The sequence below is a fragment of the Scyliorhinus torazame genome, chromosome 17 (genome assembly GCF_047496885.1).
Source record: "Scyliorhinus torazame isolate Kashiwa2021f chromosome 17, sScyTor2.1, whole genome shotgun sequence".
NCBI lineage: Eukaryota > Metazoa > Chordata > Chondrichthyes > Carcharhiniformes > Scyliorhinidae > Scyliorhinus > Scyliorhinus torazame.
The window spans coordinates 135133312-135156688 of NC_092723.1; the positions used below are offsets into that span (position 1 = coordinate 135133312).

Below are 23377 nucleotides of genomic sequence, written 5' to 3' on the forward strand. Positions count from 1 at the left end.
CACGCCTGTGCATGATACCCAGGCAGTGCGCATGACGTTAACATCATAGAATCATAGAATTTACAGTGCAGAAGGAGGCCATTCGGCCCATCGAGTCTTCACTGGCCCTTGGAAAGAACACCCCACCTAAGCCCACACCTCCACCCCATCCCAGTAACCCCATCTAACCTTTTTGGACACTAAGGGCAATTTATCATGGCCAATCCACCTAACCTGCACATCTTTGGACAAGCTGGGACCGTGGAGCTGTGAAGCAACTGTGTGTAGCGCACAAAGACTCCGTGAGACGAATAGAGTGAAGTCGATGAGGCTTTATTAAGCGTGTCTGTTCCCCCGCTGCTCGATAGTAAACTGGCCTGCGGGGGAAGACTCCGGCTTCTTATACTCCGCCTTCAGGGCGGAGCTAGAGGTCAACGGCCAACCAGGACCCGGGACCTGTCAGCCAATGACATTAGGGCTTCCAGTCCCACATGACCCCCAATACATACTACCACATTCACCCCTTGTCAAAAATGAACCCGGCGGGGTGATGCTTCGTATGGTGGTAAGGGTATGCCGAATCGCAGTTATGTAAATGTAAATGTGGTCACACCCAAGGTGCAGGCAGAGAAATGGGTGACCACCAGAAAGGGCAGGCAGTCAGTGCAGGAATCCCCTGTGGTTGTCCCCCTCTCGAACAGATATACCCCTTTGGATACTGTCGGGGGGGATAGCCTATCAGGGGAAAACAGCAGCAGCCAGAGCAGTGGCACCACGGCTGGCTCTGATGTTCAGAATGGAGGGTCAAAGCGCAGAAGATTAATAGTAATAGGGGACTCTATAGTCAGGGGCACAGATAGGCGCTTCTGTGGACGTGAAAGAGACTCCAGGATGGTATGTTGCCTCCCTGGTGCCAGGGTCCAGGATGTCTCCGAACGGGTAGAGGGAATCCTGAAGGGGGAGGGCAAACAGGCAGAGGTCGTTGTACATATTGGTACTAACGACATAGGCAGGAAGGGGCATGAGGTCCTGCAGCAGGAGTTCAGGGAGCTAGGCAGAAAGTTAAAAGACAGGACCTCGAGGGTTGTAATCTCGGGATTACTCCCTGTGCCACGTGCCAGTGAGGCTAGAAATAGGAAGATAGAGCAGACAAACACGTGGCTAAACAGCTGGTGTAGGAGGGAGGGTTTCCGTTATCTGGACCACTGGGAGCTCTTCCGGGGCAGGTGTGACCTGTATAAGATGGATGGGTTGCATCTAAACCGGAGAGGCATAAATATCCTGGCCGCGAGGTTTGCTAGTGTCACACGGGAGGGTTTAAACTAGTATGGCAGGGGGGTGGGCACGGGAGCAATAGGTCAGAAGGTGAGAGCATTGAGGGAGAACTAGGGAATAGGGACAGTGTGGCTCTGAGGCAGAGCAGACGGGGAGAAGTTGCTGAACACAGCGGGTCTGGTGGCCTGAAGTGCATATGTTTTAATGCAAGGAGCATTACGGGTAAGGCAGATGAACTTAGAGCTTGGATTACTACTTGGAACTATGATGTTGTTGCCATTACAGAGACCTGGTTGAGGGAAGGGCAGGATTGGCAGCTAAACGTTCCAGGATTTAGATGTTTCAGGCGGGATAGAGGGGGATGTAAAAGGGGAGGCGGAGTTGCGCTACTTGTTCGGGAGAATATCACAGCTATACTGCGAGAGGACACCTCAGAGGGCAGTGAGGCTATATGGGTAGAGATCAGGAATAAGAAGGGTGCAGTCACAATGTTGGGGGTATACTACAGGCCTCCCAACAGCCAGCGGGAGATAGAGGAGCAGATAGGTAGACAGATTTTGGAAAAGAGTAAAAACAACAGGGTTGTGGTGATGGGAGACTTCAACTTCCCCAATATTGACTGGGACTCACTTAGTGCCAGGGGCTTAGACGGGGCGGAGTTTGTAAGGTGCATCCAGGAGGGCTTCTTAAAACAATATGTAAACAGTCCAACTAGGGAAGGGGCGGTACTGGACCTGGTATTGGGGAATGAGCCCGGCCAGGTGGTAGATGTTTCAGTAGGGGAGCATTTCGGTAACAGTGACCACAATTCAGTAAGTTTTAAAGTACTGGTGGACAAGGATAAGAGTGGTCCGAGGATGAATGTGCTAAATTGGGGGAAGGCTAATTATAACAATATTAGGCGGGAACTGAAGAACATAGATTGGGGGCGGATTTTTGAGGGCAAATCAACATCTGACATGTGGGAGGCTTTCAAGTGTCAGTTGAAAGGAATACAGGACAGGCATGTTCCTGTGAGGAAGAAAGATAAATACGGCAATTTTCGGGAACCTTGGATGACGAGTGATATTGTAGGCCTCGTCAAAAAGAAAAAGGAGGCATTTGTCAGGGCTAAAAGGCTGGGAACAGACGAAGCCTGTGTGGCATATAAGGAAAGTAGGAAGGAACTTAAGCAAGGAGTCAGGAGGGCTAGAAGGGGTCATGAAAAGTCATTGGCAAATAGGGTTAAGGAAAATCCCAAGGCTTTTTACACGTACATAAAAAGCAAGAGGGTAGCCAGGGAAAGGGTTGGCCCACTGAAGGATAGGCAAGGGAATCTATGTGTGGAGCCAGAGGAAATGGGCGAGGTACTAAATGAATACTTTGCATCAGTATTCACCAAAGAGAAGGAATTGGTAGATGTTGAGTCTGGAGAAGGGGGTGTAGATAGCCTGGGTCACATTGTCATCCAAAAAGACGAGGTGTTGGGTGTCTTAAAAAATATTAAGGTAGATAAGTCCCCAGGGCCTGATGGGATCTACCCCAGAATACTGAAGGAGGCTGGAGAGGAAATTGCTGAGGCCTTGGCAGAAATCTTTGGATCCTCGCTGTCTTCAGGGGATGTCCCGGAGGACTGGAGAATAGCCAATGTTGTTCCTCTGTTTAAGAAGGGTAGCAAGGATAATCCCGGGAACTACAGGCCGGTGAGCCTTACTTCAGTGGTAGGGAAATTACTGGAGAGAATTCTTCGAGACAGGATCTACTCCCATTTGGAAGCAAATGGACGTATTAGTGAGAGGCAGCACGGTTTTGTGAAGGGGAGGTCGTGTCTCACTAACTTGATAGAGTTTTTCGAGGAGGTCACTAAGATGATTGATGCAGGTAGGGCAGTAGATGTTGTCTATATGGACTTCAGTAAGGCCTTTGACAAGGTCCCTCATGGTAGACTAGTACAAAAGGTGAAGTCACACGGGATCAGGGGTGAACTGGCAAGGTGGATACAGAACTGGCTAGGCCATAGAAGGCAGAGGGTAGCAATGGAGGGATGCTTTTCTAATTGGAGGGCTGTGACCAGTGGTGTTCCACAGGGATCAGTGTTGGGACCTTTGCTGTTTGTAGTATATATAAATGATTTGGAGGAAAATGTAACTGGTCTGATTAGTAAGTTTGCAGACGACACAAAGGTTGGTGGAATTGCGGATAGCGATGAGGACTGTCTGAGGATACAGCAGGATTTAGATTGTCTGGAGACTTGGGCGGAGAGATGGCAGATGGAGTTTAATCCGGACAAATGTGAGGTAATGCATTTTGGAAGGGCTAATGCAGGTAGGGAATATACAGTGAATGGTAGAACCCTCAAGCGTATTGAAAGTCAAAGAGATCTAGGAGTACAGGTCCACAGGTCATTGAAAGGGGCAACACAGGTGGAGAAGGTAGTCAAGAAGGCATACGGCATGCTTGCCTTCATTGGCTGGGGCATTAAGTATAAGAATTGGCAAGTCATGTTGCAGCTGTATAGAACCTTAGTTAGGCCACACTTGGAGTATAGTGTTCAATTCTGGTCGCCACACTACCAGAAGGATGTGGAGGCTTTAGAGAGGGTGCAGAAGAGATTTACCATAATGTTGCCTGGTATGGAGGGCATTAGCTATGAGGAGCGATTGAATAAACTCGGTTTGTTCTCACTGGAACGAAGGAGGTTGAGGGGCGACCTAATAGAGGTATACAAAATTATGAGGGGCATAGACAGAGTGGATAGTCAGAGGCTTTTCCCCAGGGTAGAGGGGTCAATTACTAGGGGGCATAGGTTTAAGGTGAGAGGGGCAAGGTTTAGAGTAGATGTACGAGGCAAGTTTTTTACGCAGAGGGTAGTGGGTGCCTGGAACTCACTACCGGAGGAGGTAGTGGAAGCAGGGACGATAGGGACATTTAAGGGGCATCTTGACAAATATATGAATAGGATGGGAATAGAAGGATACGGACCCAGGAAGTGTAGAAGATTGTAGTTTAGTCGGGCAGTATGGTCGGCACGGGCTTGGAGGGCCAAAGGGCCTGTTCCTGTGCTGTACATTTCTTTGTTCTTTGTTCTTTGTTTACAGGGCTGGTCCTGGGAGGAAAAAAAAACATTCACATGGCAATACAGTATTGTACAATTTTGTCCTGTTGCAACTATTTACAGAGGGTATAGGAAGAAAAGCAAAATGTTCTTGTGAAAAGTCCATATTTAGTTTTAGATCGACGCCACGTGTCGGTCGGGTGGTCTGGTCGTCCGTGTCGATCGCCTCGGCCCCGGTGGTGGTGGTGCTTGTACCGGTGTTGTTGCCTCCAGGAGCCTTACGGTTTCAGCTTGGGCTTTATTCTTGGTCGGTGCTGAGGGGAGGGGAACCGATCCTCCTGGGAAGGGGGCGGTCGCGGGGTGCGGCGGTGGCAGGAAGGGGGAGGTTGGGTTGATGGTGTCGGGGGGGTGTGCGTGTTGCCGGCGGGCGCCAGATCCCGCATGGAGACCGTGTCCTGTCGGCCGTCGGGGTACTCCACGTAGGCGTACTGGGGGTTCGCGTGGAGGAGGTGAACCCTTTCGACCAACGGGTCCGCCTTATGTGCCCGCACATGCTTTCGGAGCAGGATGGGTCCTGGGGCCGCCAGCCAGGTCGGCAGCGACGTTCCAGAGGAGGACCTCCTAGGGAAAACAAGGAGACGCTCATGAGGCGTTTGATTAGTGCTCGTACATAATAACGATCGGATGGAGTGGAGAGCGTCCGGGAGGACCTCCTGCCACCGTGAAACTGGGAGGTCCCTGGACCGTAGGGCCAGTAGGACGGCCTTCCAGACCGTGCCGTTCTCCCTCTCTACTTGCCCGTTCCCCCGGGGGTTGTAGCTGGTTGTCCTGCTTGAGGCTATGCCCTTGCTGAGCAGGAACTGGCGCAGCTCGTCACTCATGAAAGAGGACCCCCTGTCGCTGTGGACGTATGCGGGGTAACCGAACAGTGTGAAGATGCTGTTCAGGGCTTTAATGACTGTGGCCGCGGTCATGTCAGAACAGGGAATGGCAAAAGGGAAGCGGGAGTATTCGTCCACAACATTAAGAAAATATGCGTTGCGGTCGGTAGAGGGGAGGGGCCCTTTGAAATCGAGACTGAGGCGTTCAAAGGGGCGGGAAGCCTTAATCAGGTGCGCTCCATCCGGCCTGAAAAAATGCGGCTTGCATTCCGCGCAGATGTAGCAGTCCCTTGTGACTGTACGGACCTCCTCTAAAGAGTATGGGAGATTGCGGGACTTGATGAAGTGGTAAAACCGAGTGACCCCTGGGTGGCAGAGGTCCTCGTGGAGGGTTTGGAGGCGGTTAATTTGTGCGTTCGCACATGTGCCGCGTGATAGGGCATCGGACGGCTCGTTCAGCTTTCCGGGACAATACAAGATCTCGTAGTTGAAGGTGGAGAGCTCGATCCTCCACCTTAAGATCTTGTCGTTTTTGATTTTGCCCCGCTGTGCATTATCGAACATGAAGGCTACCGAGCGTTGGTCAGTGAGGAGAGTGAATCTCCTGCCGGCCAGGTAATGCCTCCAATGTCGCACAGCTTCCACTATGGCTTGGGCTTCCTTTTTTACTGAAGAGTGGCGGATTTCTGAGGAGTGGAGGGTCCGGGAGAAAAAGGCCACGGGTCTGCCCGCTTCGTTAAGGGTGGCCGCTAGAGCTACGTCGGAGGCGTCGCTCTCAAACTGGAAGGGGAGGGACTCGTCGATGGCGCGCATCGTGGCCTTTGCGATATCCGCTTTGATGCGGCTGAAGGCTTGGCAAGCCTCTGTCGACAGAGGGAAGGTCGTGGTCTGTATTAGGGGGCGGGCCTTGTCTGCGTACTGGGGGACCCACTGGGTGTAGTATGAAAAGAACCCCAGGCAGCGTTTCAGGGCTTTTGGGCAGTGCGGGAGGGAAAACTCCATGAGTGCGCGCATACGTTCGGGGTCGGGGCCTATTATCCCATTGCGCACTACGTAGCCCAGAATGGCTAGCCGATCGGTGCTAAGAACGCACTTGTCCTCGTTGTACGTGAGGTTCAAGGCTTTGGCGGTCTGGAGGAATTTTTGGAGGTTGGCGTCGTGGTCCTGCTGATCGTGGCCGCAGATGGTTACATTGTCGAGATACGGGAACGTGGCCCGCAACCCATGTTGATCAACTATTCGGTCCATCTCCCGTTGGAAGACTGAGACCCCGTTTGTGACGCCAAAAGGGACCCGTAGGAAATGGTATAATCGCCCGTCTGCCTCGAAGGCTGTGTTCTTGCGGCCACTTGGGCAGATGGGGAGCTGATGGTAGGCGGACTTGAGGTCCACGGTGGAGAAGACTTTATACTGGGCAATCCGGTTGACCATGTCGGATATGCGGGGGAGAGGGTACGCGTCTAGTTGTGTGTACCTGTTGATGGTCTGGCTATAGTCAATGACCATCCTTTGTTTCTCCCCTGTCTTCACTACTACCACCTGCGCTCTCCAGGGACTATTGCTGGCCTGGATTATGCCCTCCTTTAGTAGCCGCTGGACTTCGGACCGAATGAAGGTCCGGTCCTGGGCGCTGTACCGTCTGCTCCTAGTGGCGACGTGTTTGCAATCCGGGATGAGGTTCGGAAACAAGGACGGGGGTTGCACCTTGAGGGTTGCGAGGCCGCAGATAGTGAGTGGGGGTATTGGGCCGCCGAATTTGAACGTAAGGCTCTGTAGATTGCATTGGAAATCTAATCCCAGCAAGGTGGGGGCACAGAGTTGGGGAAGGACGTTTAGTTTGTAGTTTTTGAACTCCCTCCCCTGCACCGTTAGGGTAACTATGCAGAATCCCTGGATCTGTACGGAGTGGGATCCTGCAGCCAGGGAAATCTTTTGTGCGCTGGGATAGGTGGTCAAGGAGCAGCGTCTTACTGTGTCGGGGTGTATAAAGCTCTCCGTGCTCCCGGAGTCGACTAGGCATGGAGTCTCGTGGCCGTTTATTAGCACCGTTGTCGTCGTCGTCTGGAGTGTCCGGGGCCGAGCTAGATCGAGTGTAATTGAAGCGAGCCGTGGTTGTAGTAGTGGAGCGGGGTCCGTTGTTGCCGTCCAAGATGGCGTCGGGGATGGACAAAATGGCCGCCCCCATACATCGCACGTGGCTGGGGGGTCACAAGATGGCGGCGGGGGTGGACAAAATGGCCGCCCCCACGGGTCGTACAGGTCTGGGGCGGTCCAAGATGGCGGCGCCCCTCCTCCCCTCGTGGTGGCCGGGACCCAAAATGGCGGCGTCTGTGGGTCGCACATGGTGCGCTGGGGGGGCTGGGGAGCGCTAGGACCGCGAGCGCTAGGACCGCGCGGAGCTCCCTCACCGGGGACAGCGGTGGTCGGGGCCCAAGTAGGTCGAGTCAGGCGTGGGGCGCGGGGTGGGGGTTAGGGTGGCGTTAGGGACGCGCAAAACTCCCTCCTCTCCGTGGAGAGTGTTGGCCGGGACCCAAAGCGGTAGCGCCGGCGGTGGGTCATACATGGGCTGCGGGGAGGGGGGTTGGGGAGCGTAAGCGGCGTGCAGGGCTCCCTGTTCTACCGGGACCGCGGTGGTTGGGACCCAGAGCGGCTGTGCCTGCGGGTCGTACATGGCGTGCTGGGGGGGTTGGGGCGCGTAAACGGCTTGCAGGGCTCCCTGTTCTCCCGGGACAGCGGCGACCTCGCGGGACCGGCACACAACCGCATAATGGCCCTTTTTCCCGCAGCTTTTGCAGATAGCTGCGCGGGCCGGGCAGCGCTGTCGGGGGTGTTTCGCCTGGCCGCAGAAATAACAGCGGGCGCCCCCGGTGCGACTCGGCGTTTGGACCGCGCAAGCCTGTGGGGTGTCCGGGGGGGGGTAGGGGGTTTGCCGCGACGGGTACGTAGGGGGCCCAATGGGCTGCCGCGCAGTCGGGGCAGTAGGCGCGGGTATTACGCGCGGCCACGTCTAGGGAGGCTGCTAGGGCCCGTGCCTCTGAGAGTCCTAGCGACTCTTTTTCTAGAAGTCTTTGGCGGATTTGAGAGGATTGCATACCTGCCACAAAAGCATCGCGCATTAACATGTCCGTGTGTTCGTTTGCGTTCACCGACGGGCAGCTGCAGGCTCGTCCCAAAATCAGCAGCGCGGCGTAGAATTCGTCCATCGATTCTCCGGGAGCTTGCCGTCTCGTCGCGAGCTGGTAGCGAGCGTAGATTTGGTTAACTGGGCGGACATAGAGACTTTTCAGTGCTGCGAACGCCGTCTGGAAATCCTCCGCGTCTTCGATGAGGGAGAAAATCTCCGTGCTCACCCTCGAGTGCAGGACCTGCAGTTTTTGGTCTTCTGCGACCCAGCCGGTGGTCGTTCTGAGGTAGGCCTCGAAGCAAGTCTGCCAGTGCTTGAAGGCTGCTGCCGCGTTCACTGCGTGGGGTCTGATCCTCAGGCATTCCGGAATGATCCTGAGCTCCATAGTCCTTTTTAGGCACGCTTAATAAATTGTAGCGCACAAAGACTCCGTGAGACGAATAGAGTGAAGTCGATGAGGCTTTATTAAGCGTGTCTGTTCCCCCGCAGCTCGATAGTAAACTGGCCTGCGGGGGAAGACTCCGGCTTCTTATACTCCGCCTTCAGGGCGGAGCTAGAGGTCAACAGCCAACCAGGACCCGGGATCTGTCAGCCAATGACATTAGGGCTTCCAGTCCCACATGACCCCCAATACATACTACCACACTGTGCTACCATGCTGCCCTCATCCTGGCGCAATTGGAGGTTCCCGGCACTTTTGATGCGCTCCCTCGAATGAAGAATTGGCTACTGGCAACAAGGCCTACCCACTGAAATCATGGCTGATGATGCCGGTGTGGAGGCTCCAGACCAATGTGGAGAGGAGTTAAAATTATGCTCACTCAGCAATGAGGAGCATCACTGAGTGGTGCATTGGGCTCCTAAAGATGTGCTTCCACTCCCTGGAATGCGATGGTGGGGATCTCTAATACAGCTCCCAGAGGGTCTCGCACATCGCGGTAGCCTGCTGCATCCTGCACATTGTGAAACAGTGGGTGACATGCTGGAAGAGGGGACAAACGGCAGGGCTCATCGGACAAGGATGGTGTCAAGGAGGAGCATTGTCGGCAACATCTTCTGACTCCTCCAAATTCTTGCAGGTGCTGTAATTTTGCTGACTCCCCTTCCTATAGATTTTGGCTCTGAATCTGCATCTGCAACAGTGATGGGATCATCTTTTCCAGAGGCGTGACATCTGCTTGGTGGCAGCTGTTCCCTGGGACCATCTGCTCCCTCGGGAGTCCCTGCCTCCACCTGATATGCTGCAGCATGTGTGTGGTGCTCACCAGAGGGTGACCCAGGACCCTGATCACTAATAGTTCCCACCGAGGTGATTGTCTCTGCGATGGTGCTGGTGAAAGCAGTGCTGAGGAGTCGGTGTGTTCGCCGAACATGTGCTCGGGGTGTTTCGAGGGTCTAGATGGGGGACTGCGATCCCGGACAGCCCAGCCTTGTCTGCTGGGGATTCTGGAAGAGAAAAGACATCAGATCAGACCTCGAAGGAGAGGGCTGTGGGAGAAGGTGGATTCACTTGAGATGGGGACGTCTGAGGTCTGAGTTGCATTGGACTCTCACTTTTCCGGCATATGTCGAACACCATGTCAACCACTGCCCTCTCCTCAGTCTTCCCCGGGGGTTCCATGGTCCTTTTTTTCAAAAGGGTGTGGACTTGAATCTCTGGGATGCCCACATCCATCTTCTGAACCTTCCTCTGATTATGACCCGCTTTATCCTTGGGGACACAGAAAGGACAGTGAGACGCCGGCATGGCAGCTTTATTGGGGTGGGGTTTTCTAGCTGGTGGTGTGTGTGGGAAAGGCACCTCGCCAAAGAGGGCAGGACATATGTTGGGGGTTCTTGGAGGGTGGGTTCTGAGGGACATTCTGGCAGGTTGGGTGTTACTGGCATACAGGGGATTGGGGGCAGATGTGAGAGGTCAAGGATGGGAGTGATGCTCGGGACACACAGGTGGTAAGTCACATGATCTGCTCGAAGGATGTCGTTCATCTTTTTCCTGCAGTGCATTACAGTCCTCTTGGTGAGACTGCCAGCACTCACTGCCTCTGCCACATCCTCCCAGGCCTTGTTCATTATAGATGGCTGCTGTCTCCACCGCACCCTGGAGAAGCGAGTGTCTCTCCTCCCCTCAATAGTGTCCAGCATCCTGTTAATGTTGGTGCCCAGAAGCCTGGGAGCAGGTCTTTTGGCTGACATTCTGTTAGCTGCAATGAGAATGTGGGCTGTGTGGAGAGCTTAAAAGCTGCTTCAACTTGTCAGCCTCTCAATGGGCTTTCTGACCCCAGCGAATCAGATGCGTGGGGACTTGGAGCTCGGGCGGGATGCATATTGCCAGCGTGCTGTCACATTCGCAAACCATGAATTTCTCCTCACCAGCACTCCCGAGTGACAGTCCGGAATGGAGAATCCCACCCATGATCTTTCAAAGCAAGTCAACATTCCTTTCCATTTACATCGTTACTGTTAGGATTAGATGACATTTTTGTCTGTCTTAGCCTCAGTTTCCAATGCCATGGAATCTGCCTTGGCACTAAAGCACCAAAGAGCTAGTGATGAAAACTATATATCAATGGCTGTATTGCTCAGAACCCCTGGCAGCTACGGGAAACCACCAGGAATCCCCAAGGTGCAAGCTTTAACCTGATAAATTAGTTTTTCTTAACTAAACAGAGGAAAGAATGAGATTTTTGGATGAATGCTTGATAAGGATCTATTGTCTGATGTTGTCCACAGATAAATTTCTGTCGGCTGAACCTATCCCCAAAGTAGGCGATAAGCCTAAAATGACACAGACCAGCACAGTTGCCATTGCTGAGGGTAGGATGTTAGAACCTTCCTTATATGACAAAGTAAACTCCACCAACCACAAACATTTGCACCAGGTAGCTGTGGGACATGTGGAGTTACAGCAGGTGTTACAATATGTTCATCTAGAACCAAGAAAGTATCAAATGATGTTAGAGCCAGTCAAATGTTACATTTTGGACTATGTGATGTGAACCATAGTTTTTTGTTAACCCCATGTGTTAATATTTTGTGAATTACAGAAGGCATACAACGATACGCAGGCATCTGTGAACCTGCAGAATCTAAAAGTGGTTTCCCCGCTCGCCTGGTGACATGAATGATGCTTCTCCATTTACAGCAGTTTTGCCAAAAAGTGCAGTTTTGTTTGACTGACACATGAATAAGATGGTAGACAGTCTCAGCATCAGGATTTCTCTGTGTGAAGACAGCGTGGGAGAGCGGAGTGGCTAATTGAAGGGGGCATCGCTTGAGATCAACTTGAACCGTTGACAGAATCGAACCTGTCCATTGCCTGTGGTGTGGCTGCCTTCAACTCCCATTTTGTTTCAATTACAAAGGATCTGTCTTTGTTTAGTGCCCAATCATCAACTGTTAGTGATTTGAACACAATGCCAATTTCTCAATGTGAACCCATCAGTATCAGTTTTCTTCATTTTGAATAACTTTGATTCCACAGTTGAACAACAGTGTAAGCAGCATCCTTTCCTCCTCCGTCCTCTCCTTCACATTTATGTCTCTGTTCACTCATCCAAAACCTTTCATACTGCTCCCCCTACCCAGCACAAAAAGCTCCCAGGGCCGTATTGATGCTACTCTGTCCTACAATGCCTCACTTTTGTTTACTCTTTTTGGTTGACAGCAATTCTGACCTTCAAACACCAACTTATTTATATATAGCATCTGGGGCTGGTTTAGCACAGTGGGCTAAACAGCTGGCTTGTAATGCAGAACAAGACCAGCAGCGCGGGTTCAATTCCCGTACCGGCCTTCCCGAACAGGCGCCGGAATGTGGCGACTAGGGGCTTTTCACAGTAACTTCATTGAAGCCTACTTGTGACAATAAGCGAATATTATTATTATTAACATGATAAAACATCTCAAGGCACTTCACAGGAGCATTATAAAACAAAACATTGACACTGAACCACTTAGGAGATATTAGGTCGGATGACCAAAAGCTTGGTCATCTTAAAATGCAACGGCATTGCAGTTTAAAGTGAGTAGGTATGAGTCAGAACACTTAACTTGGCAATTAGATAGGATCAGTGCTCAAACCTGGACTTGTGAGTATAGAAACATAGGAATTGCTAGACGGAGAAAAAACAAATCTAGTTCGCCTTCTACCATCCCTGTAGTTGCTTAATGAACCATGAATCATTCCATTTAAGACCAAAATCACCAGGGGTTCAACTGGTGGGTGAGGGCATTTTTCAGTGTGAGGCTGAAACAAACAGATCAGACGATTTCAGATGTACCCATTACCCTGTATTGAGTTAGCTTATGTGGTGTTAGCAGTATTTAGGAGATTATAGTTGACACCAGCACCGCTGGGTTGGGGAGGGAATGAAACAGTCAGGGTTTCTGCTGCCAGCCACTACCCAATGACACTTGTTGGAAACTGTGGGCTTGCAGATATTGGTTGAGGACAGGATGTGATGTTCCCTATGGTTGAAATTTCCAGTCAACCTTCACTGTTCATATTCACACATAATAATATTGGCCAACTGGGGAAGGTACTTGGGAGGTGGCTGAAATCAGCGATACCATTCCCCAGTTCAGGAGAATTGCTTCAGGAGATGAAGAAAGAAAAACTGAAATCCCTGAGAGATTCAGGAGCCTTTCAGCAACTAACATCCAGACAACTGATGTTACTGACACTCTCAGAAACAGAAGTGTTTATTCCCACCACCAAGCACTCTGAAAATTTGTGCTTATATTTTTTAAAGTAAAAAAATCCTTTTTCCCTTTTATTTCTGTTGGACGGATTACTCAGATTATCCATTTTTTGTTGAATGTTCATTATGCACAAAGCCCATTTCTGAAACCATGGTTCCAGCCCTTCCTCATCCTGTTCCTTGTTTGAAATGGAAAGGGTCCTCTTCCATGAGTTTGCTTGAAGATTTGCTCTTATTTTGCTGTTTTGTATAGGTGTTTGGTCCAGTCCATTGTTATCATGGTTACTGCTCATTTATTCAGTCCTCATTGGACTTTACAACCTGTGTTTTCTTCCTAAAACACTGCAAGAACTTTTGCAGTGCCAGGTACTGTGTGTGACATCTGCTTTGTGACTTAAAGAGAGAAAGCTGGAACTCTTTCTAAGCAGTATTTGTACCTTGGTAGGTAGCTTATGAATAATGTGTCTGAAAATGTCATTTTTATAAAATGTAAAATTGCTGTCCCAGCTGGTTGGATTATTGTGCTGAGAGACTCTAAATCCAGTCCTGTTTCATTCAGAGCTTCTGAGCTTTTTTTTGGCTGTGTTGCCTCTGATTGTGGTAGCAAACCTTCAGAGGTTGAGCAGTCCATCTGCAGAATCTGTTTCTGTTGAGGCCAGTGACTGTTTAAAAACTAATTTCTGTTTTTTGAATCAGTGTGCTTTTCGAAATCCAGATTTGTTAGGAAACATTCACGGAGATAAAATGTCGGTTGATTCGAACTCAGTGTGAGCTCTGATCTAGACTGTGCCTGATGGTGTTGAGCAAGAAGGAAGCATTCCAATCAGCTTGATGACAAATGCTTCTAGTAAGAGCTGTCTCCCGAACCATAATCGAGCTCAGTTTCATCACATGCACACACCCCTCTTAAAGTGACACCCTCCTGGATGAAGACTGAATAATTAGCCACTTTGCAACCTGACATTCGCGTCACAGAATGTTGCAAGGGTTTTAAGTGAATCTAATGGAAGGTTTTACGACCGGGCTCCCAGGGACCTTTATCCTTACATTTTCATTGAAATGACCCTTGGTTAGCTTCAACAAACCTTTTTCTCTATTTCTTCTGAACATGCCGATATTCCAGAGACATGGTTCCAAAGGTATCAGGTGCCATCCAGTACTTTGTCCCAGTGGCCATTATTCACAAATAAGCCTGCATAATGAACATCAGCAGCCACCTCAGTTGTGAGGGTATCCTTTCCTTACCAAGTCTGCATGACCGCACACTTGCACTTCCCAGCAGGCTGGGCAGTGAGAATGTGCAAGCTCTCTGCCTGGTTCTCCCATCTGATAGCCCAGGGATGCTGAGCCAATGTACTGCCCTGTACCACATCTCTATCCAACAGAGTTCAACCAACTCACTGTGAGCTGGAGACAAAACTTGGGATGTTATGTATGGCACAGCAAGTGATGCTTTTACATGAGAGACTTCTCCAGCTCGAAATGTAGTTCTTTCAATACCCTTATTATTTTACATATTAATAAAATGTAATAAATAGAAATAACCTTCCCAGGTTCACTCAATCTGAAGAGTATAAATATGGGTGAAATGTGATGGACAGTCCTGGGACTCAATCTCTGAACCAACTACACTATCAAATTGCTTTTCGGACCATGAGGCTGTTTTCTAACCTCTTCTCTCTCTTGCCAACCCCCTCTCCAATTGCCTTGAGATACATGTGGACAGATATTTTGTCTGACTGAGAAGAGAAGTAGGCCTTAATTAAATCTGACCTCTTTCTCCTGCTTCATTTTCTCTATAGTGACAAATAAGTATCAATATCTTGAGTTCTGTCACGTTACTTATGCTCATATACTGAACAGTGGGTAAATTATCCTGCCTAAAAATAAATACAACGCAACTGGGGAAATATTTTGGAGAGGCTGGGACGCAGTGTTATTGTCACTGGACTAGTAATCCAGAGACCACGGTAACGCCCCGCCGGGACCCAGGTTCAAATCCCACATGGCAGATAGTGGAATTTAAATTCAATAAAACATCTTGAATTAAAAGTCGAATGATGACCATGAAACCATTGTCTATTGTCGTAAACATTCATCAATAATGCCCTTTAGGGAAGGAAACCTGCCCTCCATACCTGTCGACATGTAACTCCAGACCCACAGCAATTTGGTTGACTCTTAAATGGCCTAGCAAGCCACTCAATTGTATACAGTTGCTACAAAGAAAACAAAAAGGAGTGAAACTGGATATCAGCCCTGTGCGTGTATCTACTTCACACGACTGCAATGGTTCAAGAGGCAGCTCATCACCACCTTCTCGAGGGCAACTAGGGATGGCCCACGTCCTGTAAATTAATTTTTTAAAATGTAGAAACCAAGGGGTGTAGCAATAATGTAAAGGTGATGAAATTACTTTGAACTCTACAGTCTAATGATAAGTGACAATTGGAACCGAGATACCCAGCGGGAGATTCTCTGGCACCCAACCACGTGTCAGATGGTGCATTTGCATAGTGAATATTATTTATTCCCCTTATTTATAAAACTGCTGCAGCTGGAGATTGGGTTAACGCTTACTACGCTGTGCAGAATGAATCTTATTTTTCATTTTGTATTGTATACATATCAGTATTTAAGGCTGGCAATAAAAAAAAGTTAGTAATCAGAATTTGGAATCTTGTCTGTCTTTGGAATTAATATGGAAATTCAGTCACACCTTCAATGTAGTAAATTGCACCACAGTGCTTCATAAAGAAGGGTGAAGTTGGTTACTGAAGTGGTCAGGAGCAGATGGAAATTAGGAGAGGTGACCTCCGGCATCCCCCTCCTACTCCCCAAAGGCGTGATTAGAGAGTGGAATGTAGGCTTGGAGCAAGTGTGATAGAATAAGGCTGGAAGTATTTGCAAATGAGCGGCATAATTTTAAAATCAGCAAAATAGTGAGTGGAAGAGTCACAGAGACACTGGGGAAAATTACATAAAGAAACAAAAACCGCCCCCCCCGATTTTCAATAATCGGCCAAATTACCATGGAGAAAAAACAAAAATGTGCCTCTCCATCCATCCACCAACCCACTAATTTCTTGGTTTTAAAAGCTTGGATCAAATTAAGACCATAAGACATAGGAGCAGAATTAGGCCACTCGGCCCATCAAGTCTGCTCTGCCATTCAATCATGGCTGATATTTTTCTCATCCCCTATCTCCTGCCATCTCCCCATAACCCTTGATTTCCTTATTAATCAAGAACCTATCTACCTCTGTCTTAAAGACACTCAGTGATTTGGCCTCCACAGCCTTCTGCAGCAAATAGTTCCACAGATTCACCACCCTCTGGCTGAGGAATTCCTCCTCATCTAGGTTTGAACGGATCGTCCCTTTAGTCTGAGATTGTGTCCTCTAGTTCTAGTTTTTCCTACAAGTGGAAACATCCTCTTCACGTTCACTCTATCCAGGTCTCGCAGTATCCTGTAAATTTCAATAAGATACCCCCTTGTCCTTCTAAACGAGTACAGACTCAGAGTCCTCAACCGTTTCTCATACGACAAGTTCTTCATTCCAGGGGTCATTCTTGTGAACCTCCTCTGGATTCTTTCCAAGGCCAGCACATCCTTCCTTAGATACGGGCCCAAAACTACTCACAGTACTCCAAATGCGCCTGACCAAAGCCTTATACAGCCTCAGAAGTACATCCCTGGTTTTGTATTCTAGCCCTCTCAACATCATAGATTATCATAGAATTTACAGTGCAGAAGGAGGCCATTCGGCCCATCGAGTCTGCACCGGCTCTTGGAAAGAGCACCCTACCCAAGCCCACACCTCCACCCTATCCCCATAACCCAGTAACCCCACCCAACACTAAGGGCAATTTTGGACACGAAGGGCAATTTATCATGGCTAATCCACCTAACCTGCACATCTTTGGACTGTAGGAGGAAGCTGGAGCACCCGGAGGAAACACATGCACACACTGGGAGGATGTGCCGACTCCGCACAGACAGTGACCCAAGCCGGAATCGAACCTGGGACCCTGGAGCTGTGAAGCAATTGTGCTATCCACAATGCTGACTGCTGACTGAACCTGCACGTTAACCTTAAGGGAATTGTGAACAAGGACTCCCAAGTCCCTTCGTGCTTCTGATTTCCTAAGCATTTCCCTATTTGGAAAATAGTCTAATACTCCATTCCTCCTTCCAAAGTGCATAACTTCACACTTTTCCAAATTGTATTCCATCTGCCACTTCTTTGCCCATTCTCCTAGCCTGTCCAAGTCCTTCTGCAACCAGCCTGCTTCCTCAATACTACCTGCCCCTCTACAGATCTTTGTATCATCTGATAACTTAGCAACAGTGCCTTCAGTACCTTCTTCCTAATCATTAATGTATATTGTGAAAAGTTGTGGTCCCAGCACAGACCCCTGAGGGACACCACAAATCACCTGCTGCCATCCTGAAAAAGACCCCTTTATCCCCACTCTTTGCCTTCTGCCAGTCAGCCAATCCTCTATCCATGCCAGGATCCTACCCTTAACACCATGGGCTCTTATTTAACAGTCACCTATGCGGCAACCTGTCAATGGCCTTCTGGAAATCAAAATAAATCACATCTACTGGTTCTCCTTTGTCGAACGTCCTTGTTACCTCCTTAAAGAACTCTAACAGATTTGTCGGATATGACCTCCCATTGATGAAGCCGTGCTGACTCAGTCCTATTTTATCATGCACTTCCAAGTACTCTGCAATCTAATCTTTAATAATGGACTCTCAAATCTTACCAATGACCAAGGTCAGGCTAACCGGCCTATAATTTCCCGTCATCTGCCTCCCTCCCTTCTTAACCAGCGGTGTTACATTAACCACTTTCCAATCCTTTGGGACCCTTCCTGCCTCCAGTGATTCCTGAAGATCGGCACCAATGCGTCCACAATCTCTTCAGCTATCCCTTTTAAAACCCTGTGGTGTAGTCCATCTGGTCCAGGTGATTTATCCACCTTCAGACCTTTCCGTTTCCCCAGAACCTTCTCCTTAGTGATGGCCACTGCACTCACCTCTGCCCCCTGATTCTCCTGGCGCTCTGTCATCCCACTGGTCTCTTCCACCGTGAAGACTGATGCAAAGTAACTATTCAGTTCATCAGCCATTTCTTTGTTTCCTATTATTACTTCTCCAGCCACATTTTCCAGTGGTCCAATGTCTATTTTTGCCTCTCACTTACCTTTTATGTATTGAAAAAAACTCTTCCAATCTTCTTTTATATTACTAGCTAGCTTGCACTCATATTTCATCTTCTTCCCCCTCATTGCTTCTTAGTTGTCCTCTGCTCGCTTTAAAAGGCTTCCCAATCCTCTGGCTTCCTATTAATTCTTGCCACTTTGTATACTTTTTCTTTTCCTTTTATGCTGTTCTTGACTTCTCTCATCAGCCATGGATGCCTTGTTGTCCCCTGAGCATGTCCTCCTCCTTGGGATGAATTTCTGTTGTGTCTCCCGAATAACCCCCCAAAACCCCTGCCATTGCTTTCCACTGTCTTCCCTGCTAGGCTCCTTTTCTAATCAACTCTGGCCAGCTCCCCCCTCATGTCTTTATAGTCACCATTATTTAATTGTAATACCGTTACATCTGATTGCAGCTTCTCCCTCTCAAACTGCAGGGTAAATTCTATCATTTAAAAAAAAAATTCTCCCAAATTTACACCCAACAATAATCAGTAACGAATGTAATGTCAATCTCCATATCAATAACAACGATCCCATCCTCCCACCAAACCCGACATTGGCCCGAATGTTAACATAAATAAATGACAAATAGGAATCAGGAAACACCCATAGTCACCATTAACACATACAGTCCCTCTTCACCCAACCCTCCCAGAACCCCCCCTAAAGTTCGATGTAATTCAATTCTCGAAAGTGCATAATGAATTGTAGAACCCCTCCATCCTTCCCCTCAGTTCAAATTTGACCTATTCAAGCGTCAAGAATTCCAGCAGGCCTCCCCACCATGCCAGGGCACAGGGTGGAGAGGTTGATCCGCCTTCGGGCGATCAACGTAGCGAAGGCTACAACATCTGCCTCCGTGCCTGTTTCCAACCCCGGCTGGTCCGACACCCCGAATATGGCCTCCCGAGGCTAAATTCTATCATATTGTGGTCACTGCTCCCTAAGGGTTCCTTCACCTTAAGTTCCCTAATCAAGTCTACCTCATTATACATCACCATGTCCAGAATTGCCTGTTCCCTAGTAGGCTCTGTCACAAGCTGCTCCAAAAAAACATGCTCTTAGACATTCCACAAATTCCTTTTCTTGAGATCCACTATCAACCTGATTTTCCCAGTCCACCTGCATATTGAAGTCCCCCATGATTATTGTAATATTGCCTTTTGTACATGCCTTTTCTGCCCCACATCCTGACTACTGCTAGGGGGCCTGTACATAACTCCCATCAGGGTCTTTTTACCTTTGCAATTCCTCAACTCCACCCACAGAGATTCTATGCCTTCAGATCCTATATCGCTCCATGCTATCGATTTAACATAATTCCTTACTAACAATGCAACCCCGCTCCCTGCGCCCACCTGCCTGTCTTTTCAATAGGACATATATCCTTGGATATCTAGATCCCAGCCCTGATTCCCTTGCAGCCACATCTCTGTGATGTCCACAACATCGTACCGGCCAATTTCAACGTGCGCAACAAGCTCATTTACCTTGTTCCGTATACTGCGTGCATTTAGGAACAACACCCTCAGTCCTGCGTTGATTACCTCCCTTCTCACACTTGTCACCTCTTTTGCTCTGCCTGAGGGTGATGTTGTTCTCTAGTTTTGTAGGCAGCATGGTGGTGCAGTGGTTAGCATTGCTGCCTCATGGCGCCGAGGTCCCAGGTTCGATCCCGGCTCTGGGTCACTGACCGTGTGGCGTTTGCACATTCTCCCCGTGTTTGTGTGGGTTTCACCCCCACAACCCAAAGATGTGTAAGATAGATGGATTGGCCTCGCTAAATCGTCCCTTAATTGGAAAAAAAATGAATTGGGTACTCTAAATTTATAAAAGAAAAAAAAAGTTTTGTTTTGTATTTCCCCTTCAGTTATTACACCTCCTAAACTAATACTCTGGTTCCCACCCCCTGCCATACGAGTTTACATCCTCCTGAGTGACTCCAGCAAACCTCCCAGCCAGGATATTGGTGTCCCTCCAGTTTAGATGCAACCCGTCCCTCGGAAGAGATCCCAATGGTCCAGAAATCTGAAACCCTCCCTCCTACACCACCAGTTTAGCCACGTGTTTAGCTGCACTATCCTCCTATTTCTAGCCTCACTGGTACGTGGCACAGGGAGTAATCCTGAGATTACAACCCTAGAGGTCCTGCTTTTTAGCTTACTGCCTAACTCCCTGAACTCCTTCTGCAGGACCTCAGCACTCTTCCTATGTCATTAATACCTATGTGTATTACGATCTCTGGCTGTTCACCATGCCCACAGGATGTCCTGTGTTCATTCAGAGATATCCTTGGCCCTGGCACCAGGCAGGCAACATACCATCCTGGAATTTTTTTTATGTCCACAGAAGCTCCAATCTGTGCCCCTTACTATAGATTGCTTCCCTCCATGCATTTTAATTTACAGATATCCTCACAAATTTTGTGTTATCCACATCTTTGAAAAAAGTTGAAATTTTATTTTCCATGCATTTGTTAAGGTTATTGAATAGCATTGTGGATATCACGGATCCCATTATTGATTCCTAGCATCTCTCTGATAATGATGTTTATGGGATGCAGTTTGCAGAATTTAATCATGTACTCCTCTATCCTTCACTGCCTTAAGTAGCCATTTCAGCTGCCAGCCTGGGATCGGTGAACTATCAGTAAATAGATCACATGGTTTTGCCTTGCTTGATATCAAAGTTATTTCATTTATTCACCAACTGTTATAACCCACATGAGACCTCCGGGGTTTGAGCAACCAGTCTCCCCATGAGTCTCTCGGACTACGAGCTCCCCCGCTAAGGGGGTGGGAAGCCCGAAGACATTCATGATTGAGATCTATATAATGTCGGCCAGCTATGGAACCGGCAGGGCAGACCTGGCTGACATGTATATTGTAAATATAATTGCTCTGCAATAAACCTAGTTTTCTTTTAACCAACTCAATTCGGACTCAATATGGCCTATTAAACCAACCATAGGAAATTTCTGCTTCGGTGGAATATTGATTGCTCCAGTAACAGCTCTGTCCTCTACAACTCCCTGTACATTTTCCCCCACCCCTTGCCGCATCCCTTCCAGCAGCTTCTTCTAAATACTTCCCTTCAACTATCCCTTTGGCCCCATTCTAACCCTCTGCTCTCTCCTGTTGTACCCACTTCTTTGTCCTTTTAGTTGTGAGGTGCGTTTGAGATGGTTTCCTTCATTATGGAGTTATTTTGCTGTGGTTGAAAGAAGGAGTCTGACCACCATTTACATAGATACATACATAGAAGATAGGAGCAGGAGGAGGCCTTTTGGCCCTTCGAGCCTGCTCCGCCATTCATCACGATCATGGCTGATCATCCAACTCAATAGCCTAATCCTGCTTTCTCCCCATAGCCTTTGATCCCATTCTCCCCAAGTGCTATATCCAGCCGCCTCTTGATTATATTCCAAATTTTAGCATCACCACTCTTTGGGTGAAGAAATGTCTCCTTGAGCGGGATTATCCGACCCCCCCGCCGGGTCGGAGAATCGCTGGGGGCTGACGTGAATCCCGCCCCCGCCGGCCGCCGAATTCTCCAGCACCGGATATTCGGCGGGGGCGGGAATCGCACCGCGCCGGTCGGCGGGCCCCCACGGAGATTCTCCGGCCGCGATGGGCCGAAGTCCCGCTGCTGTCATGCCAGTCCTGCCGGCGTGAATCAAACCATCTACCTTACCGGAGGGACTGGCGGCGCGGGCAGGGCTCCCGGGTCCTGGGGGGGGGGGGGGGCACGGGGCGATCTGGCCTCGGGGGGTGCCCCCACGGTGGCCTGGCCCGCGATTGGGGGCCCACCGATCTGCGGGCGGGCCTGTGCCGTGGGGGCACTCTTTTCCCTCCGCCTCGGCCATAGCCTTCACCATGGCCGACGCGGAAGAGACCCCCCCCTGCGCATGCGCGGGGATGACGTCAGCAGCCACTGGCGCTCCCGTGCATGCGAGGACTTCCGCCGGCCAGTGAAGTTCTTTCGCCCCTGGTTGGCGTGGCGCCAAAGGCCTTCCACGCCAACCGGTGGAGGGGAAACCACTCCGGCATGGACCTAGCCCCTCACGGTGAGGTCTTGGCCCCTAAAGGTGCGGAGAAATCCGCACCTTTTGGGGTGGCCCGATGCCGGAGTGGTTCCCGCCACTCCATCCCGCCGGGACCCCCCGGCCCGCCGGGTAGGGGAGAATCCCGGCCCTTTTCTCTGTCTGAAATGGTTTACCCTGAATCATCAGACTGTGACCCCCGCCCCCGGTTCTGGACACACCTATCATTGGTAACATCTTCCTTGCATCTACCCTGTCTAGTCCTGTTAGAATTTTATAAGTCTCTATGAGATCCCCCCTCATTCTTCTGAACTCCAGCGAGAACAATCCCAACCTAGTCAATCTCACCTCGTATGACAGTTTCGCCATCCCTGGAATCAGTCTGGTAAACCTTCGCTGCACTCCCTCGAGAGCAAGAACATCCTTCCTCAGAGAAGGAGACCAAAACTGCACACAATACTCTAAGTGTGGCCTCACCAAGGCACTGTACAATTGCAGCAACACATCCCTGCTTGTATACTCGAAACCTCTTGCAATGAAGGCCAACGTACCATTAGCCTTCTTCACCGCCTGCTGCACCTGTATGCTTACCTTCAGTGAATGGTGCACAAGGACACCCAGGTCCCACTGCACACTCCCCTCTCCCAATTTACTACCATTCAGGTAGTAATCTGCCTTCCTGTTTTTACTTCTAAAATGAATAACCTCACACTTATCCAAATTATACTGCATCTGCCATTGGTTAGCCCACTCGCCCAACCTGTCCAGATCTTGCTGCAGGATCTCTGCATCCTCGTCACAATTCACCCTCCCACCTAATTTGGTATCATCTGCAAACTTTGAGGTGTTACATTTTGCTCTCTCATCCAAATCATTAATATACATTGTGAATAGCTGGAGTCCCAGCACCGATTTCAAAGTGGAAATTCACAGGCTTGGTTGAACATTAGCAGCAACTAGAAGTGTCAAGCTTCCACTTCTTACACTAGCAGGCTGCCGATCATCCAATAAACTAAATAAATGTTTAACCATCCTCAGGTCAAGCAGAAGTCAACCAGGACTGCACAGAGTAAAGTATTAGAAGACACACACAAATACTGGGGAGAATTACATAAAGAAACAGCA

At 49.4% G+C, this 23377-nt stretch overlaps 1 protein-coding gene across 1 annotated transcript in view; it reads left to right on the forward strand.

Moving 5' to 3' along the window:
- Positions 1 to 15664, forward strand: part of grid2ipb (glutamate receptor, ionotropic, delta 2 (Grid2) interacting protein, b) — a 250484-nt gene extending 234820 nt beyond the window's left edge. Inside the window, exon 23 of the mRNA XM_072481106.1 lies at positions 11338 to 15664. Within this exon, the coding sequence (XP_072337207.1) occupies positions 11338 to 11409 (72 nt within the window). The 3' untranslated portion in view covers positions 11410 to 15664. The remainder of the gene's footprint in view (positions 1 to 11337) is intronic.
- Positions 15665 to 23377: the final 7713 nt, after the last annotated feature.